General features: G+C 53.9%; 1 protein-coding gene across 1 annotated transcript in view; it reads left to right on the forward strand.

Annotated features, from left to right (window-relative positions):
• Nucleotides 1–20401, forward strand: part of LOC111848147 (E3 ubiquitin-protein ligase SMURF2) — a 43496-nt gene that overhangs the window by 12343 nt on the left and 10752 nt on the right. The window contains exons 2-11 of the mRNA XM_072712174.1: nt 9537–9575; nt 10492–10600; nt 14278–14411; nt 15929–15994; nt 16573–16657; nt 17060–17143; nt 17925–18127; nt 18713–18797; nt 19135–19293; nt 19409–19465. Of these exons, the coding sequence (XP_072568275.1) occupies nt 9537–9575; nt 10492–10600; nt 14278–14411; nt 15929–15994; nt 16573–16657; nt 17060–17143; nt 17925–18127; nt 18713–18797; nt 19135–19293; nt 19409–19465 (1021 nt within the window). The remainder of the gene's footprint in view (nt 1–9536; nt 9576–10491; nt 10601–14277; nt 14412–15928; nt 15995–16572; nt 16658–17059; nt 17144–17924; nt 18128–18712; nt 18798–19134; nt 19294–19408; nt 19466–20401) is intronic.

The following is a 20401-nucleotide window of genomic DNA, read 5'->3' on the forward strand; positions in this document are numbered from 1 at the left end:
CACATGTCACAACCACCCCACTCCCCCCCCCCCCCCCCCCCCATGCTCTCTCCCCCAGCAGCTTTTTGCTCATGCATGAGAAAATAAATGTCGCTGATTTATTTTTAGACAGAGGAGACCTGAGCAAAGGTAACCTCTTCTGCACTTGCTGCTGTCATAGTTACCATTTATCAATAATTGCCTGAATACCGTAATCAGAAATGACGAGTTACAGGTATCATAATATACTTTACAGCCTGTAATTCAACTGCACTGTTCAGCCAAAATTGGAACCCTGTATAATAAAATTTATGCCAGTGTAGTTACTTAAGCTTAAATACAATCTTTAAGTACCGTGGGGCAACACTAGTGGCACTGCACTGATGCTCTTTGAGCGTACCAGGGTGAACCAGGGTGAAGACGAGGTGAATGGGAATTTGTGAGGTGTGGTGACTGGATCGCATCTCGCAGGCTGTGTGTTGATTAGAGAGCTCTGGGTAGACCGTAGTTGGGTGATGAGCGTGTGCCCGTTCCAGGACGACTTGCCTCTGGCCTTCATCAACAGAATCCCGTGACATCTGCTTGTTCCGTGTAATCGCAGCTCTGCTTCACATCGGGAGGATTGTACTCAGATTTGCTGAAATTTCACAACGGATTTGCTTTTCCCCCGTTGCCTGGGAAGCAGCTGCCTACACTGCTTCTGTGTCACTGGCACTGCTGGCTCTTTGGTGGCCCCTACACTGTCTCTGTGTCACTGGCACTGCTTTGCTCTGGCACTGCTGGCTCTTTGGTGGCCCCTACACTGTCTCTGTGTCACTGGCACTGCTTTGCTCTGGCACTGCTGGCTCTTCGGTGGCCCCTATACTGCCTCTGTGTCACTGGCACTGCTTTGCTCTGGCACTGCTGGCTCTTCGGTGGCCCCTATACTGCCTCTGTGTCACTGGCACTGCTGGCTCTTTGGTGGCCCCTACACTGTCTCTGTGTCACTGGCACTGCTTTGCTCTGGCACTGCTGGCTCTTTGGTGGCCCCTATACTGCCTCTGTGTCACTGGCACTGCTGGCTCTTTGGTGGCCCCTACACTGCCTCTGTGTCACTGGCACTGCTTTGCTCTGGCATTGCTGGCTCTTTGGTGGCCCCTATGCTGACGGCAATCTCTGTCCGCTTCAAGTCTGACCCTGGTAGCGTGTCAGAGGTACAGTGTGACTGCTTGCCTTGTGATCCCCCCCCCTTCCAGGCCCGAACCTCAACTGAAGGCTCATAAGTCTTGGTTGATTTTCTCTGGGCATTCAGGTTAGCAGCTGCCGGCCTTGCATTTGTAAAGCACCCAGATGTGTTTAGGAGGGGGGGTTTTCAGTGTACCCAGCCCATGCAGACACACAGGAGCCATCAGCTGAGGAAGGGGGGCGCGTGGCCGTCAGCTGGCGGGGCTGCCTGACCTGGCCGTGGCTCTGCTTGCGGAGTTGCTCCCTGTTGTTGTTGTTTAGGTGGGTGGTTGTTGGAGAAAACAGCATTATGGAGACCTGCCAGGGGAGGGTTTTCCGTGTCAGTGGCGGGGCGGCGAGTGTCGCGTTCTGTCCATCGGGCTGGGCTTGGTCGATCGGCGTCAGTAGTGCCACGTTTCAGCATCAGCGCCGGTGCATGAAGTGGGCCTATGTTTCACTCTGTGGGATAGAACTCTGTGCCTGTAATCAGAAGATCGCTGGTTCAAATCCCAGGATTGGCAGAGTGATTTCACCGTTGAGCCCTTGAGCAAGGCTCTTAACCCCAGTTGCTCCATGGTCTAACCCTACTGTCTGATCCTCACTTGTACAGAAGTGTCAGCTAAACTGAATAAACACGGGGGAGGGGGGAGGTGATTTATTTCCGTTCTGTGCTGTGCTCTCCTGCCCTTCCTGGCTGCGGGGTCAGATCCCGACGCCCTTGCCGGCCTCCCGTAACGTGCGGCTCCGGGCCGCATGTAAAAATAAACGCTACTCTTATTCTCTTCCGCAGTAACAGTACCGCGGAAAACAACGACTTGGAAGTGGCAGCCGTACTTGTGCCTCTCACCCACTTGCCTGCCGCTGCCGTCTGAGCGTTGCTCCGTCTGCCCCCCCCCCGGGCCGCCATGAGGCCCGGAACTGGCCCAGACGGCCGCCGCTGGAGCCGCACTCTCTCACCGCAGTTTATCTTCTCTGCGCTCTTCCTGTCTGTCGCCTCCCGACTTCGGCTCCCTCAGCGACGCCGCCAGTGACGTGCAGAGCCCGAGGGCCACACCTCTGGTTCCAGCTCCTCAGTTGTTCACCCCCCCCCCCCCCCCCTGCTCCGAGCTGGGGAGGGAGGCATACGTGTGACGGTTGAAGCTTCCTCTGTCTTCGTCACGCCAGCTCTTCTGGTATCTGCATGGCTGCCTCAAAGCAGCTGGTCAGATGTATCATCCCCCCGCCTCCATATGTGCCCCCGCCCTTTGCTGTTCGCTTCCCAACAACGTCGCCGCCGTGGGCTCCTTGTGGCGTCTGTCAGGCGTGCACCCCCCCCCCCCCGCTACACCTCCCCCGGCTTCCTGCAGTGGTGGAGCTGACTGGGAGGACTTGCCCAGTGGCCCCTGGACTCTCACACTCGCACTGGACTTTAGCTCCTCCTCTTCCTTCTCTTTGTTTCGCTATTAATCCTCTGATCCTTCTCGGGGGGGGGGGGGCGTCCTGGTGATGGAGCTGCCATGTGTGCCGGCACCGCGGATGCCGTGCAGCGTCTGACAGACTCTTCTGAGATCCTACGCCTGCGCTGTCATTTACGTTTTAGTTATATATGTATTGAGTTGTATTTGTATCACCTTCCCTGTTAACTGACATCCGCCAGGAGTCCACAAAACCTGGCCCAGGCCAACGCGTCCCGTTTCCGTAACGCCTCTAGTTATGGGATGTCGTCCAGGGGACGGGCGATCCTCCCCGTGTAGCACCGTGCACCTCGCCCGTCCTGACTGACCCCGCCGGTGTAGACTCTGTCACAGCGTGTCACGGTTAAGCCGGTGAGTCCCGGTGCTCGCCAGGCAGGGCTTCCCTCTGGCTTCCTGCAGCTGGCACATGCACGCCTGAGCCCCCTCCCCATCTCCTCCTCTCCTCCCCCCTGACCGTCACTGCTGCCGTCAGATAGGAAGTGATTCATCCCAGTTCCATGGGATGCGTGTGGAGCTCCTATTGCGGGCTGTTGAATGGGAGGGGTGGGACACAGATAAACCCCCCCCCCCAAATGCTTCTGCTTTTCACAGTCATGCAGCCCCCCCCATAGGTTAACCATGCTTCTGTAAATAGCAGTGATGATGTGACAGATTCTTAGTGGAGCTCAGTAATCCACAGTTACCCTTTTAAAATGGGAGCGTTTGCTACCTGCTATCACTAACGGGGGTGGGGTGGGGGGGGTGGTGTCTCTCTGTAAAGCTGTGTCATGTGAGATGATTGTAACGCCTATTAGAGCATGTTGTTGTTGTTATGATTATTATTTTAATATTTACAATTGTTAATAGTGCTGGTGATGATTATTAACCCGATGATGGATTTTGATGATGGACCTCAGACTCTCCTAGGCCGCTAGCCGTGCACTGATGGACCCCGTCTGTCCCCCGCTTGGTGACTCTCACTTTGTATATAAAAGGCGGACCCCCCTCTCCCACAGACGTGTGAAAGCACACACCCGACCCCCCACCCTTAGGTAAGATGGGAGTGAGGTGTCAGTGACCTGGGACTTCCCCTTCCTTGAGGCCGCCCCCCCCCCGAAATCGTGAAATCGTGTGCCAGACGCTGCCGGATGTGGTCCTTTACGCACCGTGGTGAGCAGGTAGGGTTTCTCTGTAGGGTTTTAAAGGGCGGCGCTTTAGAGAGTAGGACTGGGTCACGCCCCCCCACCCCCAGTAGCACCCTGCCCTGACCCTGTGTTCAGCACTGGGCCGTACAGGACGTGCCGCCGACGCGGAGTCAGCTCACAGGATGACACTGAGCGAGCGTGTCTGACGCATCCCAGCATGCAGCTGTGCGTTTGTATCACAGTTTAGAGAATCAGAGAATCAGAAATGCCACAAAGCATGTGGTTTTAGGACCTTTTTTACTGAATGATTTAAATTATAATTAAATAATGACTATTTAAAATTAAAATTAATATATTTATAATGTTAAATTAATATATAGATGATAAAATAATATGCATCTTATAGCACAGTTTCTGTGTTGGTAAGCAGGCAGCCTTGCTGTTGAATCGGTTCCTGTCAATGTATGTTGATTTTCAGGATTTTTAGGGGTGGGGGACTGGCCCCCGCACGCATGTCGGCCTCTCGATGTGACCTTTAGCTGGGACTTGCTCTGTGTCCTTGCAGGAAACCGGCTCTTTAAACTACACAGGCCGGGGAATAGGGGGTGGTGTTTCACGATTGCTATGGAGGTGACCTCGCCTGACGCCGGTGGCTTTCGGCTGTGCCGTCGGCACCTGGGCCGTCACTTGTCAGCAGGGAGGGGGCGCTTCCTCTGGTCCCTGAAGATGGTTAAGTGCAGCGTCTGTAGGGGAGCCGCCGTTCAGCTGCAGGCTTCCCGCATCAGTCTAGACGAGGTCTGACCTCAGAATAACTGGATGTCACGCGGTATAACCATGAAGGCCGTGTGTGACCAGCCGGCGGGCTGGGAACCTGCGAAACGGCCGTTTCGGAGCGTGACTCTGGCTTGTAAGAGAACCTTCTCGGCATGTCCCTCAAATTAATGACAGCCCTTCTCCATGATCAGTGTGTGGTCCCCTTCTCTTCGCCAAGTCATGCCTTGGCAAAAATCAGCTTGCAAGTATTTCTGTTGTGCCACTTATTTCCTGCCATAGAAAATAAATTTCAGTGCTATAGTGTCACATTTTAAGAATTTTTTGATGGAAACCTGCAAATCTTATGTAGCGGCAGGTGCTAGGCTAGACCTTGAAACCACCTTTTTTGGTAGCTTGCATTTGGTGTGTGTGTGTGTGTGTGTGTGTGTGTGTGTGTGTGTGTGTGTGTGTGTGTGTGTGTGTGTGTGTGTGTGTGTGTGTGTGTGTGTGTGTGTGTGTGTGTGTGTGTGTGTGTGTGTGTGTGTGTGTTGCTTAATGGTGCTTTATCTTCCCTGAAATTTCTGAGGGAGAGGCAGGCTGTTCTGGCAGAGTGGGGTGTGACAGATGGCACGAATGAACCCCCCCCCCGCGATATAACAAGCATGATAGTGTCACGCTCAACATTTTTTGCAGGTATGTGGCATGCAGCTCTCGAATTCACCACTCTCCTCGCCATTCCGCTTAAAAGCGTTTGATACTGGTGAAAAATGGTGAAGAGTGTCCTGGTAATGGCTTCCATCCCCGTGTGAGAGGCTGTTTGTCGTCTGGCTCGCGTTCCGCCTCTGAGGTCAGGTGCGCAGGGTTAAGGACAAGCCACAGAGATTCTTTCCACAGACGAACCTTGTTCTCATCCTTTTCGGCTGGCTGGAAACCGCAGACGCGTCCTGTCTCACCGCCGCCGTGTCAGCGTCTGTCCTGCCGTCACTCCGCATGATTTCACAAAAAAGATCTCTAGAAGCGACTTCATCCCTTTCCAAGGGGCCAGTCTTGCGTGGCAGGCGGGGCCTCCTCACTCTGCCTGGTGCTCATAGAGCGCCCCCTGGAGGGAGCCCCCAGGGGACAGCGAAAGCGCTCGGTGATGTAGGCCTCAGTCAGGCTCACTGCTGCCTGTCACCACCCCAGCGTATGGACTCTGGCAGCAGTCGGTGTCGCTGTCACCTGTTCCCTTTCTGAGGGACGTGTTGGAAACGCATTCAGAGCTCGGTGATGTCTAGCTGCAGTAAAACTTTATCGTTTCACCCCTTTTGTTTATAACATCACTTCTCCCGGTGTTTTAATTTAGAAATCCTTGCTGGGGAGTCACTTAACGGTGCCATGGAGAAAACGGATCAATTTGCAATCGATGCAGGGCAGCAGATCCTCGTTTAGGGGGTGTTTGGGGTCTTGTGTGCATTTTACTGGCTCCTGGAAGCCTCCCTTCTACAGAACTGCATTTCTATAAATCATACTGCTGCTTCGGGCACCCTGTGCTATTCCCCCCCCCCCCCCCCACCACTCCTTACCAGCAACGAGTCACTTAGGAATTTCTCTGGAATGTGAGCGTGGGTTGGAAAGAGCATTTTTCATGTCGATCCCAGTCAGGTACCTGCGTGGTGCAGAGCTGTGGGGGTAATGAATGATAGGGCGAGACCCCTCCCTCTGTGAGATTTACCCTACCACCTGTGGTCAAAATCTTGAATTGGGTGTGTTGGCGCATTGTAATCCGCAGTCTGTACAAGTTTTGTAAAACTGGGATGTGAGCCTCACCAGAATCAGAATACTTTTACTATTGCGGAGGAAATTGTTTGCATACGGCTCCCTAGCTGGTGAGCAGAGGTATGTTGTTATCGATTTCACAGAAGCAAGGCCATTCAGCACGTCACTCAGGTTGGGACGGGACACAGGTGACAAACTGTGGAGCAGAACAATTACAATTTTTCCCCATTTCCTGTGAGGCTGTGGTTTGCAGCCGTTTGGGGTGGCGGGGAGGGGGGAGGGGGGAGGGGGTAAGCAGCGGTCAGCCTCAGAACGCTGGTGTCCCGTTTCAGCAGAGGCTCCAGGCTCCAGGAATGTCCCTGAAACGCAGCGATGGCTCGCTGGCCGGCCGGGGCGTGTAATCTGGTCCTGTAATTCCATTGCGTGTAGCGTGTAGCGTGTAGCGCCTGGCTGGCCGGCCAGCTCCACGTGTGTCATTTCGGTTGCTGGCCCCCTGTGCCCGCCTGCTCGCTCTGTAATTTTGGTCTCTCTCCTGATAGCTTGTCTCTGTCTGCCCCCCCCCCTTGCCCCTGCCTTCCCGTGTGCAGTTTTACAATTTTTTTTGCTGTGTTTGCGTCTCCGTCGTCGCCTCCTGCAGGCGCACCATTGTAACTGCAGTTTGGGCCGGCGGGGGGGCCTCTGTTTGACAGGTCGGGCTTTTGCAAGTGCACCCCTCACGGTGGGAGCTGCCGGCTTTGTGCTGTACCATGGAGGCTGTGGTGTTCGGTGAAGGCCTCGCGCCTCCCCCCCTTTTTGTCCCCGTAAATAATTAAGGGATGGGGCTGAGAGGCCGCTTGGGGCTTGTCGCACATAGTGAGAAATGTGGGGGGGGGGGGGGTGAGCAGCACATTCCACACGCCTGAGTGATGAGGCGGCTTTCGCTGGAACGCCGCGTGTGGCCGGGACCTCCGGCACACCCCCCTCCCCCCATCCTGATCAGAGGGACCCTTGCCTAGAGGCTGCTCAGTCGGAACCCCCCCCCCCCCCCCCCCGTCTCTCCAGAATGACTCGGCCTTGGGCTACCCCTGTGGCATCTAAACGGTCTAGCATGAGAGAGAGGCTGGCGTGGGCGTGTGCTGGCACGGGGTGTGTGCCAAGAGACGCTCTCCTGGACGTCCTGGCGGCCCCCTCACCCATCCCCCGTGCCCTGGCGTCCCCTTCGCCCCCCCGCTGTCCAGAGAGCGGGCATGCTTTCCCTGTCTCGCGCTTCACTTTAACGGCTCCTGACATTTTTTTTTCAGATGTTAAAATCACTCTGGTTTTTGTGACGCTTTTGAAATTTATTTAATTTATATCAGTGAGGCTGGTGCTCGCTGACAGCGTGGAAGGGGGAGGGGAGGGGGGGGGCATTGGTGATGTGTGTAGAGTACATTTGGCCACCCCCTCCCCCGACAAGCAGATGATTATCATTGTTCCCGCATCAGGGCCTGCCAGCCACTCTCTCTTTTGCCCGAGGGCTGATAAAAGAGCTGCTCTGCCCCCCCCCCCCCCCCCGCCCCACTTACAGGTATCCGTCCCTGGAGTGGAAGGGGTGGCCCTGGCGATCTCCTGTACTTACAGTATCCTTGTCACACGCACCCACATGCCCCCTGTCTCTTTGAACATGGCTGCCTCCGGCCCTTTCTATCTGCCTGGGGGGTTTATATCGACACTGACCTGGACTGAGGTATTATGGAGGCCCTGAGCACCGACTGTACCTGTAGTTGTTCTTCTCTTCCTCCTCCTCCACTGAAAGTACCGCTGTGTAGTATGTAGATACTGCTCACTAGCTCTGTCTTCTGTTCCTTTACTGAAAAGTGTTTCCAGATTTAAAATCCCCTCTCTTCTCCCCCTACTTTGACCGTAACTTCCTCACCCGCCATCCCTACCCTTAGGGAGCCCTTGGCCCGCTCTCCTGGAGCCCGGTTCCCCGAGATCCGGCCCTTTCCGTCCGATTCCCTGCTTTTCCCACGTCCGCCTGCTGTGCTCTGAAGGTCCCTCCTGATTGGGGGCCCGGTGGACGTCCCCGGCTGATTTGGGCAGCCTCTCTCCAGGCTCGCTGTGGGCACAGAGCAAGCTTCTCTGTCAAGATGGGGATCCAGGGGGGGATTGGCTGGTAACAGCCCATCCTGGCCGCCATCTCCACACCGGCCTGGATGGATCCTGCGTGGGGGTTACCCGTGGGCCCCAGTGGTCATTAGCAACCCCCCCCACCCTTGACAAAAGCAGGCAGCTGGGCACATCACCAGCTTCTCTCGGAATGTTCTAGGTTTACCGGGGTGGGGGCAGGGGGATGATGTACTTCTCCCTTCACAAACCATCTGAGAAACTGTGCGATCCGGCCCCCAGACTTCAAAGGCCTTCCCCGTCCTCCTGTGCGTCTGCGTCTGCGTCTGCGTCTGCGCCTGCGTCAGCGTGCGTGCAGACAGACGGGCAGGCACCTCCCACTGCGGCGCCGCCCAAGATAGCCATGTAATCCGAGACGCCGGGCCGGCATAGCGATAAAGGCTGTGATAACGGGCGTGGGGTGCTGTGGGGGGGGTTGTGTTCATCTCACGCAGAGGGGGGGGGCTCACGCTGCCTCAGGCTTCCCAGGGCGGCCTTCCTGGTTACTGTGGGTGCTTGCTGGAGGGCTTCAGCTTCAACTTCAGCTTCAACTTCAATCCTCATGGGGGCATTATTTTGAGAACTGTCTGCAGATTCGGTAGTGGTGGGGGTCGGATGCAGGCTGTGCCAGGGATGCAGTCCATGCAAAGTCTTTGAGCACCTCTGAGGCCCTCAGATCTTCTGGAGCTGGAGGTCATCCAGCCTCGGAGGGCAGCAGGTCCATCAGATTTAATGATGATGATGATGAAAGATTAAATGGCTCTGACCTTCATTTGCCATTTCTACAAATATGCAGAAATTTCATCTGGTTGTTCTTATGTGGAACAAACAGAGACTTGTAGAGGTGAGCGTAAAGCCTGGCTTTGGAGCGGGAGGTCAGCCATTCACCCAGCGGCGATTCTCAGGGTTAAGGGCCCAGCAGTGATACGTTACTCTGCCAACATGGGATTCAAGCCAGTGACCTTCCGCAGTTCTAATCTGCAGAGCCACACTCTCTTTTTTTAAAGAAATGTTACGAGTCATGTGTTTTCAGGAAAATGTTTTTGGTTTGTACTGTTTTATGAAGTAAGTTATGTAACTCTAGCCGTGATTTTATTTTGAAGTGTCTTACTAAAATGCTAACATCCTCTTTTCTCCCTTACAGTCCTCTGTGCAAAAAACCTGTCGAAGAAAGACTTCTTCCGTGAGTATCCCGTTTTTAAAAGCTTTCCTTTCCATGTTCGCTTTAATGAGTGCTGTTAGATCCTCCCGGATGCCGGATTAGCCGTTTTAGCTGGTAACGAACCAGCCAAAAACACAAAGCGAGTAACGGGTCATTAGTATCGTCCGGCGTGTAGTTATGCTCAGCAGAGAGAGGATCACCTTGAGTGTATCTCCGATTGGCCTGTAGGCGTTAAGCACGAGGCAATAAGCTGCCGATACGACAGAGTATTCCAGATCCAGCCACCTGAGGCATCAGAAACATGAAGGTCTAGCCTTTCCCATGGTGCACTCTGTTCCTCTGTTTTGTCTGACCTGTGATGTATGAAACATCACAGAGCTCAGTTAAACTGTAGGAGAGTTTTTTACATGAGGAAAAACACTTTTAATAGTCTCTGGCTTTCGCAATATATGTAAACAGTCTAGGAATAATTTCCATAGAAGGCCATGAAGACCATAATAAGCACATCAAACTCGAGAGATCATCTAGTTTTTAATGAAATGTAACGGAAACCATGGCAACGAGCAGCAGGAGCTGCGCTCACTCGTCTGCCACTCCTCCTCCTCTCCTGTTCTGGCCATCTTCATGCAGAGTCCCCTCTCCCACACAGGGGCATCCTCCTCCCTCGGAGATATCGCATGTTAGCCCACACGCTAATGCAGGCCAACAGGTTCTGCCCACACGAGGGCCAATCCCGCGGCATCGTTGCCTGCGGCGACAGAGGCTGCATCATCTCCGTTGCCTCGCGGTTTCTGGTTCCTCCTACAGGAACCCATGCTGTCGGGGGTGTAAAGCACAGACGGAGCACCTGCGTTTGGAACATCTCCTTGCTGGTCCAGCTTTGGTCTGCTGCCTTCTTGCCAGGCCTTGACTTTTCCTTGTTCCCGTGTCCATCCAGGGCTCCCTGACCCCTTTGCCAAGGTGGTGGTTGATGGCTCTGGGCAGTGTCACTCCACGGACACGGTGCGGAACACCCTGGACCCCAAGTGGAACCAGCATTACGACCTGTAAGCACTTCCTCCATCTCAGCCTTGCTTGTTCGCAAGGCATCACCTTCCAAACCCCATACCCCTGTGTTCTTGTGCCTGTGTTAATCCACAGATTAGTATGTGATGTGTAATTCCTTGTATCTGAGTGCAGTCTTACATTGGTCACTCGAGTTCTGTAGAAGGCTGATTTTTATATTTTTTTTTCTTCTGACGGTTCTCTTGACCCATGTCCCCTGGTGTAGGGGGGGAGCTGTTCTTTGGGGCTACTAGCTCATTGAACTAGACTCTACTGGTCTAGCGGGTTAGTGTACGGATTTCAGGGCTGCGCTGGCAGATCTGTTAAGTGGGTGAGAGGTCCACCAACAAAGTATGTAACTCTGCTGGTAATGTGGCGCTACGAGGAAGCATCTCAGAAGAAGGCATCTGCAGTCAGAGCCAGCCAAGATGGCCGATACAATTATATTATTGTCATTTAAAAGCTTTTTTGTGTCCTGAAGTGTCTACTTGAAGATATCACCTCTAGCATTATCTGATTTTGTATAATGGAGTTCTGGCCTTACGTGAGTGACAGAGGAGCGGTTTGGGTTTGTCACTGTGATGCCTTGGGGACTGACTATGGCCTTTCTGTAGATCTGTGCTCTGGTACCCCAAGGGAATCTACTCGGTGACCCTGTGATCTACTAGGAATCCACTCAGTGGCTCCCCTAACATCAGTGCTCTATAACGCCATCTCTTTCCCAGCAACCTGGGGAGTTCCCAGTGCACTGGTTAACTGCACGGCTGCGTCATTTGAGACCCTGGTCAGGAATCCCAGCATGTGTTCCCCGTTAGAGTCGGGGGGGGGGCGGCCCTCAGCTTTGGCTCCCTCGCACTTTTCCGATGGGTCTTTCGACCCCTTTATTGTATCCATTTTTCCTCACTTGACTCGCTGCTTGGGGCAGCTGATGCCTGAACGCTTCTCCCTCCTTCACACATATCCCGGCTATTTTGGGGTGTGCGCGAGTTTGTGCCGTTTGTCTGGGCCTCAACCACACTGACCATGATGCGTATCCATGGCAATCTGGCTGCCAGCAGGTCCCTAGGGTCTGTTGATCGACTTTATAGATCCTGGGTGAAATTCTGAGGGGAAAAAAAACTGCGAGATCCTGTAGGGACTGATTTATGCATTTCCCTAGCATTTGAACCCACACCCTTTGACCTGTGTCCTGCTTGTTGAGCTACAGGGATCTCCGCTGATCTGTGAGGTCCATGTCACATGACAACGCCAAGTGACCTGAATGGGTTTTTTGAACGGTATTGTGGTTCCGGTTTTGTGGTGCTATTAGTTCTGGCCTTACGTGAGTGACAGAGGAGCGTTTTGGGTTTGTCACTGTGATGCCTTGGGGACTGACTATGGCCTCCAGGAATGGCAGATGGAATCCTGCTAGTGACCTGTGGTTCCTCCTGTCCAGCGCGTTTCCTGCTAACGAGTAACGAGCCGCACCTGCTCATCACGCTCACGTGCCATGGTGCCTTCCCTATGGCCGGCATCTTGTGTACATTTTGACTGGCACACTTTATCGGATTCCTAGGGCAGCATGCGCTGGTCTGCAGAAGCAGACGGCAACCGTGTTGAGCAGTACAGAACCATTCTTTCGGTCTGTAAGAGCGTGATTGTGACATGATGGTCACATGTTGACTCAATGGTCACATGATGATACAATGGCGGCCAAGCATATGATCTGTGCCTGTTAATGGAGCCCAGATACTGACTATAATCATCAGTGATGTATGAATCTTTAACTTTTCCCTCCCGATCTGCTCTTTATAGTTTTTCTTGGGCTGTTTATGCTTATGTTTAAGCCATCTGTAAGATTTGGCAGTTAAAGAATAACACCTAGTCGTCGTCCAGTGTGGAAAGGGCTCCTTTGTAAGCCGAAGGCATTCAGTCAGTGTCTGTTCCTAACTTCTGGCGTGTTTTGCGAAACACGGCGAGCGCGTTTGCAGGAAGGCATTATCAGGGCCATGACAGCTCACATCGCCGCCTTATTTACAGCAGTCACACAGCTGCTGCGGCCCCCACGCTGGGGCACTGCAGAGGTGCTCGCTGTTTCTCTTGGTCCCCATTTGAAGCGTGTTTTCCACGGAGAGTTCATTCTCCTCACCGTGTTTATTTTTAGCGTGAATAATTGAAGGACACATCTCATTAGCTTCGAAAAACTCCCCAAAGATGTTAATAATTAAGACCCACGATTCCTGGCAGATATTGTTTACCTTCTTCTGGCTGGGACAGAAAGTTCTGGATTTTCCCATCCAGTAAATGGTATCAAAAACGGAAACAGAAGTAGGGGAAAGCAACAATTCCATCGACAAAGCGATTTCGTGGTAGGCAGCGTTCTCATCTGCAGATGCACGTTTCTGCTAACCAGAATCTCTGTGTCGCACGTTTGTGTCCATATGAGTGACTGGGAAAATAGAGGGGGGGGGGCGGAGTTGGTTGTGTATAGAAAGACTAATTATGGCCATGATGTACATTTACTGTAACTGCTGTCTGGGGGGAAGAGGGGGCAGCTTTCCTCTGATTCATATGAAGCTACCTGATGTTCTTATTCCTAGACGCAAAGTCATGCCTGGTGTTTACGTAGGGACCCCGCCACAGACGCCAGACAACTTTCCCTAAACGACGTGGAAAAACCCCAGAGAATGGGCCCCGGGGCCCCGGAGCCCCTCAGGAGCCGGGAGACTGTGCCCCCCAGACCTCAGTCATGAGCGGGCATATAAATGAATGTCAGTGTGTGTGTGTGTGTGTTCCAGCATCATCGTGGATGTTGGGAAAAATGCTTGTCTGAGGTTGAGGGATTTCCCTGAAGGACGCAGTGATTCCTCTGCGAGCTTTAGTCACTCGTCTTGGAGAGATTCGTAGACGACTGGCTTTGCTAAAAGCATCCCACGTCTGGAATGAATGCCAAGACTGTGGGTGTCGGTCAGATGTGTTCAAACATGATTACGTACCTGGTAAAAGCCTTCTAAGCCAGCAGGAAAATTGGCTTGTGGCTTAAATGTAGGGGTGTCCAGGTGTTGAGTGGTCAAATGAGTCTTCACCTGACAGCAAGGCAGTTAAGATTCATGTTTTACTTATTCATTAGTTACTTATCAAGGGCTGCCTTTAATATTTGTCGCGTCAGTAAGATATTCGGATGGGACGTTTGTAACTATACATTTTATTTATTTCTTTATTTTATTTATTTTGGTTATTTACATGTTAAATCTGACAAGTTCAAACAAAAAGCTGGCGGAAATCAAACCGTGAACCTGATTGTGTTCTGATCCGTTTCTGATGGGTTCACATTTCCAATCTGTGCGTCGCAAAAGCCGAGATGTGCTTTAAAAAGGAAAAAACGTATCTTGTATCGTTCTGTTTCCATTGAACGTCATAGTGCTAAGTTTGTACCCTGGTGTGTGTTGTAATGTGTTTTTGGAGGCTGTGACGGCCACCTGCAGCTGCTGGTCGGCCTACGCTTTGACCTTCATCCATTGTCCGCCGGCGCTCACTGTTTCTACAGGGGATTCCGAAGGGGCCTGACTGTCTGGTGTCCCCCCCCTCCACCCTAAGCTCCTATCCACTGGGAATCTGTGTTTACATAGGACCGAAATCGGGCCCCCCACCATGCCTGCCGCGACCTTCGGGAAATTAAAGCCCATCGCCTTCCTTGCAGGTACATCGGAAAGTCTGACTCCATCACCATCAGCGTGTGGAACCACAAGAAGATCCACAAGAAGCAGGGCGCCGGCTTTCTGGGCTGCGTGCGGCTCCTGTCCAACGCCATCAACCGTTTGAAAGACACTGGCTGTGAGTCCTCGCTGCCCCGACCTCCGTATCTCGGCCACATGGGCGAGGGTCTAACCCGTCGTTCCTTGTCGTACTGTGGAGCTTCTCCCGGCCGATGACTGGAGATGAGATGTCGGACGTGTTCATAAATGTTTGATTGTTGCCGTTTCTGTAATCGACTTAATGGTTTGCATTAAAGAAAAAGCGGCCTTCCGCCATTACGCCGTATTGATCGGCTGCCGTCCGCCCGTCTGGTCTTTATCTGCAGCACTACTTGGGTGCCCGCCTGCCTGGCTGGGTGGATCCGGTCGGGTGGCCGTCACATGACGGGTGTTGGCGTACTGGCTCCGGTCATCTTCGGTCCCTCAAGGAAATTCCTCTGGCCACCACAAAACTCAGAAAATATGTCGTCTTGCTGCATAATTAGCTGCTCTCTGCTGTCCGGTGTCCCGCCTGTGAAATTTTATTCAGTCTTTCCTTGGGTCAGGGAGTCATATTCCAGATTTCCCCAGTTAACAGTCTTTGATTACCACACCCCCGCCTCCTTCCGTGTAATTTGGCTGCTGCGCTGTCCCCCAACCATCAGTGGGGGCTCTGAGGTACAAGGGGCCCTAAGAGGCCCCCGGCGGGGCCCTGAGATGTACTGTCTCCCTGATTAGGAAGTGTCTGATTTTCCCCAGATGTTAATCTATCACTATTTCCATTCTGTAGAGGGTGACCTGATGCACATGGAGTCAGGTTCGAATCCAGTCTTTAAAGTTTTTATTTATTTAGTTACTTTTAAATGAAGAATGGGGGGGGGGTAGATCATTTTTGGAAATTCATACGTTCTCAGTTCTCTGTAGTATGACCACAAACCGAGTGACGCGTCTTACTGCTGGTTTCATTTCCGGGTGTCATGGCCGCTGTCTGTCCTGTGACCTGCCTGCCCCCAGGACACGTCTTTTCACTGCGCCATAGCAGCGAGTGTCCGAAAGGAGACGGGCGAGGGCTTTGTCCGTAACGCGGGGCTTCTGTTTGTCCGGGTCCGACTGTGCCGTTAGTTTGGGATCAGCTGAGCAGGGTTAGGGGGTTAGGGGGTTGGGGGGGTAAACGAACACCAAGGCCTTGCATATAAATTTGGTACATGTGAGTAATAGATTCATGGTGCTGGATCTTATTTCCGGCTGTCTCTGTGCCCCCCCCCCCCCCCCCCCAGTTCCGGCCTTGTAATCACTAAGCTGTCCCTGTTAAGATGAGGATGGGCGTTTAGATTATCTGTGTTAGGGCCGGACGGCGAGTGGATGTTCCCCCGGCCCGAGCCGGCCGTCCGGGATACGGGACACCATAGGGAACAGAGAAATGTGGGCAGCACCCACTAATGCCGTCCGCCATGCTGGCTCTTCACGGGCTCCCACGCTCGGCGCAGACCGACCTGCGGCTTTCTTGGCTTCCTGCGTGCCGAATGTCTGAGCTTTCGGGTGCCAGCTGGGCCAGGCGGCGGTGCTGCCGGGGAATGTGGCCCCTGCAGGTGGTGATGGTGGTTTTCTGTTTGGCAGATCAGAGACTCGACCTCAACAAGCTGGGCCCCAATGACAACGACACGGTGCGGGGGCAGATCGTGGGTGAGTGCCATCGCTGTGTGTGTGTGTGTGTGTGTGTGTGTGTGTGTGTGTGTGTGTGTGTGTGTGTGTGTGTGTGTGTGTGTGTGTGTGTGTGTGTGTGTGTGTTTCTCTGTGTGGCCCAGATATAAATTACATTATAGGGACTAAATTTCCCCACAACACGGTAAAAACCTGTTATTTTGACCTTACAAGGACCATTTTTTCTGTCCCCACAAAGGAAAATTCAGTTTTATAAAATTCTTTGACTGCAATCAAAAACCTAAAATGCCAAAAGACTTTTTTGATTTTCGTTTGATTACCTATGGTTGTGGTTAGGCTTCTGTGTGGAATTCCGTCCCGTCTGCTTGGGCTGTGGGGAGTGAGGGGAACCCCCCCCCCCCCCCCATCTCAGGTAGCCTTGTCATGAAAAGCTTCCCCCTGTGGCAGCAGTCCAGGTGTGAAAAGGTCACGACCCGTCTTTCCCTGATTTATTCAACAGGGCGGCGCTGAGGTCACGGATGTGTTTCATCTCTGTTGTGTGGAATGAGGCCGATGACCTCACAGGTACTGACTGTGGCTGTTTTTGTGTTTGGGTCCAGTGAGCCTGCAGTCCCGAGATCGGATTGGCACCGGGGGTCCTGTGGTGGACTGTAGCCGTCTGTTTGACAATGATTTACCTGATGGGTGAGTTTCCCAGTTGGGGGAGGCTTACATTTCATCGTCTCCATGGCAGTAGTCGCCAAGCGACAGCCCCTCGCTGACATGGTGGGGGGGGGGGTGTCCCGGGAAGGCCGTTGTCTGCACGACTCTGGAATGCACAGGCCGGGCTTGGCTGAGTCAGACGTATGCGCTTGAGGCCATCTCCGGCTGGGAATGTGCACAGAGGAAATGGGGGGGGGGGGCGCTGAGCGCCAGCTGGGCCGCACGGCAGGTGGGATGAGGCAGTCTTTAGGGGGCGCTGTAACGGAACTGAACTCAGTCACGCCGGGATCCAGGCATATCCCGGGAGCGTCCCCTTGCAGCTGGCCCTCGTTCACCACGTTGACCCCGGGATGACTGTGTTCGTGTCCCTTCTGGTCCCGACAGCTGGGAGGAGCGCAGGACCGCCTCCGGCCGCAGCCAGTACCTCAATCACATCACGCGGACCACGCAGTGGGAGAGACCCACCCGGTGAGTATGGGCTCGGCTCCTCGGGGCCCGCCGTTTCCCCCCCCCTCCCTGGCCCGTCTAGGCGGTGCAGCCCTCATCTCGGTGTTCAGCCCGCTTGCGTCACACGTTGCCGCGGCACCAAACATGTCGAAGCCATGTTTCACCCCCGTCACACCCCCATCTCACCCCCATCACACGCTTTCCGTCACATGACCCTCGGGGGTCGGACCCCTGGCCTTGATGACTTCAGTCCCACTGCAGCCCCCTGAGCTCGCAGCCTGTTTACTGATCAAACCTCAACTGCCTCCCATGATGACAGACAGCGCCGTGCAAACAGTTGTCGCATTTTGTGTGTGAGCCGGAAATGAGGCTCCCCCAAGAGGCGTATCGGCACGTCTGATTACAGGGAGCATGGGACGGGGTGGGAGGGGGGGATGGAGATAACGGCGGCGTCAGCACCCCCCCCCCCCCGGTGTTCTTATCAGTAGCTTTCCTGTCGCCTGGGGTCTGGAAGTCAGGCTGTCATGGTGGACACACACACACACACACTTACTCCTCTGTGCTTGCCTCACACCCATGGCTGTGCTCTTTTGCACGCATTTGCGAACTTGTTTTCAAAGAGTATTTTTTTTCCCTCTTTGTTATGCTTGGACCAAATCTGCTGAACAAATGTCACTGACTTCCATTTAGCGTTTTTTTTTCCACCACGTGGTGGCGCCGTGCTGTGTGAATCTCAGTGATGTGCCAGGAGGTACTGTGGGCGTGCTGCCTTCTCCTCACCCCCCTGCGCCCAATCCTGCAGGCCTGCGTCAGAGTACTCCAGCCCTGGCAGGCCTCACAGCTGCCTGGTGGATGAGAACACACCTGTAGTGGGCACCAACGGGGCCACGTCGGGGCAGGTCGGCGACCAGCGGGCCCAGGAGCGCCGTGTGCGATCCCAACGGCACCGCAACTACATGAGCCGGACGCACCTGCACAGCCCGCCGGACCTGCCTGAGGGTTACGGTGAGCAGATTCTGTGGGTGATGCAGCTCTGCTGGGGGGGGGTTGGGTCCTCTATTGAAGGCAAAAATTATAAAAGTGTGTCCTGGGCCAGAGGATCTGAATGTGTTATGGGGGGGAGGGGGCACGTTTGGGCGGCTGATTTGTAATTCTGATTTACTGTGTCGGTCACCAAACGCAGCCACGGACAGCCTGGTGGGTCGCCCCCTGCTGGTGCTCAGGTAGAGACCTATCATTTACGCTGCTGGAGCGAAGCGGGGTGCTGAGAGCTCGTCCCGGCGGCGGCGGGGGGGGGGGCTGAGCGCCAGCTGGAGCCCGCTGCACGTCTCCTACACAAAAAGCCTAAATGCATCTTTGGTTGTAGCACAAGCCCTGAGACATGGACATGGACATGGAGATTGTTGCCCTGTGCAATTAGTGATTAGGCCCTTCAGCTTATAAATTGCCCATGGCACCCCCTAGTGAGGTGTCCTCAGGGGAGTCTTGGGAAGGAAAGCCCCCCCCCCCCCCAGCAGCACACAGGTAGAGAGCCCTCCTCACAGCCACGACCTTCCGACACATTAAACGAATGGTCTTGTTGCCCGACAGAGCAAAGAACGACACAGCAGGGCCAGGTGTACTTCCTGCACACGCAGACGGGTGTGAGCACGTGGCATGACCCCCGCGTGCCCAGGTAAGGACCCCCGTCCTCCTGGTGTGAGAGCAGACCTGACACCAACATGAAGGCTGTAGCAGACCTTCCCCAGCTGCTATATCTGTGTCCAGATGAACATGTAAAAAGGGAGGGGGGGGCGCTTCGGGCCCTGGTGGGGGGGGGGGGGGTTAGTGGCTGTGGGCCCCTCAGGGTCTTCATCACAAGCATCATGTATGCCAGCCTAGTGGTCTGTATCCTGTCACTGGGCGAGGAGAGTCTGACTGGGCTGACTGGGGCCTGTGAGTTACTGGGGGCTCGAATCTGTTGGGCGCCGGTGTGTTTGTTTGCACGTCCTGACCCGTCCTCCACACCTCAGGGACCTCAGCAACGTGAACTGCGAGGAACTGGGCCCGCTGCCCCAGGGCTGGGAGATCCGCAACACAGCAACGGGCCGCGTCTACTTTGTGGACCACAACAACCGCACCACGCAGTTCACCGACCCCCGGCTCTCTGCCAACCTGCACCTGGTGCTCAAGTAAGCTGGCCGCCAGTGCTCCTGGGGGGGGGGGGGGTTCACCCACATGGGGGGATTTAGCCACTGCTGAGGCGGGGGTCCGCTTACCTTTCTCTCCCTCTTCCCTGCTTCTCAGCAGCCCCAGTCCCAACGGCTCCCGTTCCGGCATCGAGGGCCAGAACAGTAACATCAGGTGAGCTGCTCCTTCGCAGGCAGGCAGGCAGGGAGACCCCCCCTTAGCGTGTCCATTATCTGCTACTTAATTCTTATTGGCCGGTTGGTTATAATTAGGAAATGATGCATAATTAGGAAAACACTTACGGCTGCTGCTGATGATTTTTATTGACACTCAGCAGTACAGATACTTATTCCTGTTCCTATTATATTTCCTAGCCACTTACCTCGTCCCTTGAGCCTCTCACAGGAAGCATATAAGCAGGGGGGCTTGCTGGATGGGGGGGGGGGTGCAGTCTATCATAGGACACACACACACACAGGTGCACACTCCCATATACACACACCAATGCACCGCCGGGAGAGTTTCTTGTTCAGTGGGCTGGATGCATGTGTTTCTGTGAATTTGACCATAAGCAGAAGATGACAGCAGTGGTGTTTCTGACCCGCCGTCGCTCCTTCCTGCATTTATGCGACTGTGCGGGTCAGAGACGCCGTTGACCCCTTGTGTCGGCCCGTCAGGAAGTGAGTTCCTCTACGAAGGAATTGAGGTCCTCAACTTCAAGGACACCAAAGGCACTGAAACAGCTCAGTACAGATACAATAATAAAACAACTAGATTTTATTTAGCCCTGCCCCCCCCCCCCCCATAAAAACAATTTAAGTCTAAATATTGACAATGTTTGAGCATCATGCCAGACGGTAACCTTATGTAAGGCCTGAGCAGGGACCTGGATCTTCCAAACTTTCCATGTTTACACCATGCTTACGCCACACTTCGGATTCCTCTTTGCCCTTCATTTCTATTGGCATTTCTATTTCTGTGCGTGGGGGGGGTTTGGGGGTGGGGGAGGTGTACATTGTTTGATTGTTTATGGTTCTCACATAAAGCCAATAAACGTTGATTATAGACTGACAACAGTAATATAAACATCTGTGGTAAATCCAGATGGTT

Source organism: Paramormyrops kingsleyae, chromosome 5, assembly GCF_048594095.1.
Source record: "Paramormyrops kingsleyae isolate MSU_618 chromosome 5, PKINGS_0.4, whole genome shotgun sequence".
In the NCBI taxonomy this organism is placed as follows: Eukaryota; Metazoa; Chordata; class Actinopteri; order Osteoglossiformes; family Mormyridae; genus Paramormyrops; species Paramormyrops kingsleyae.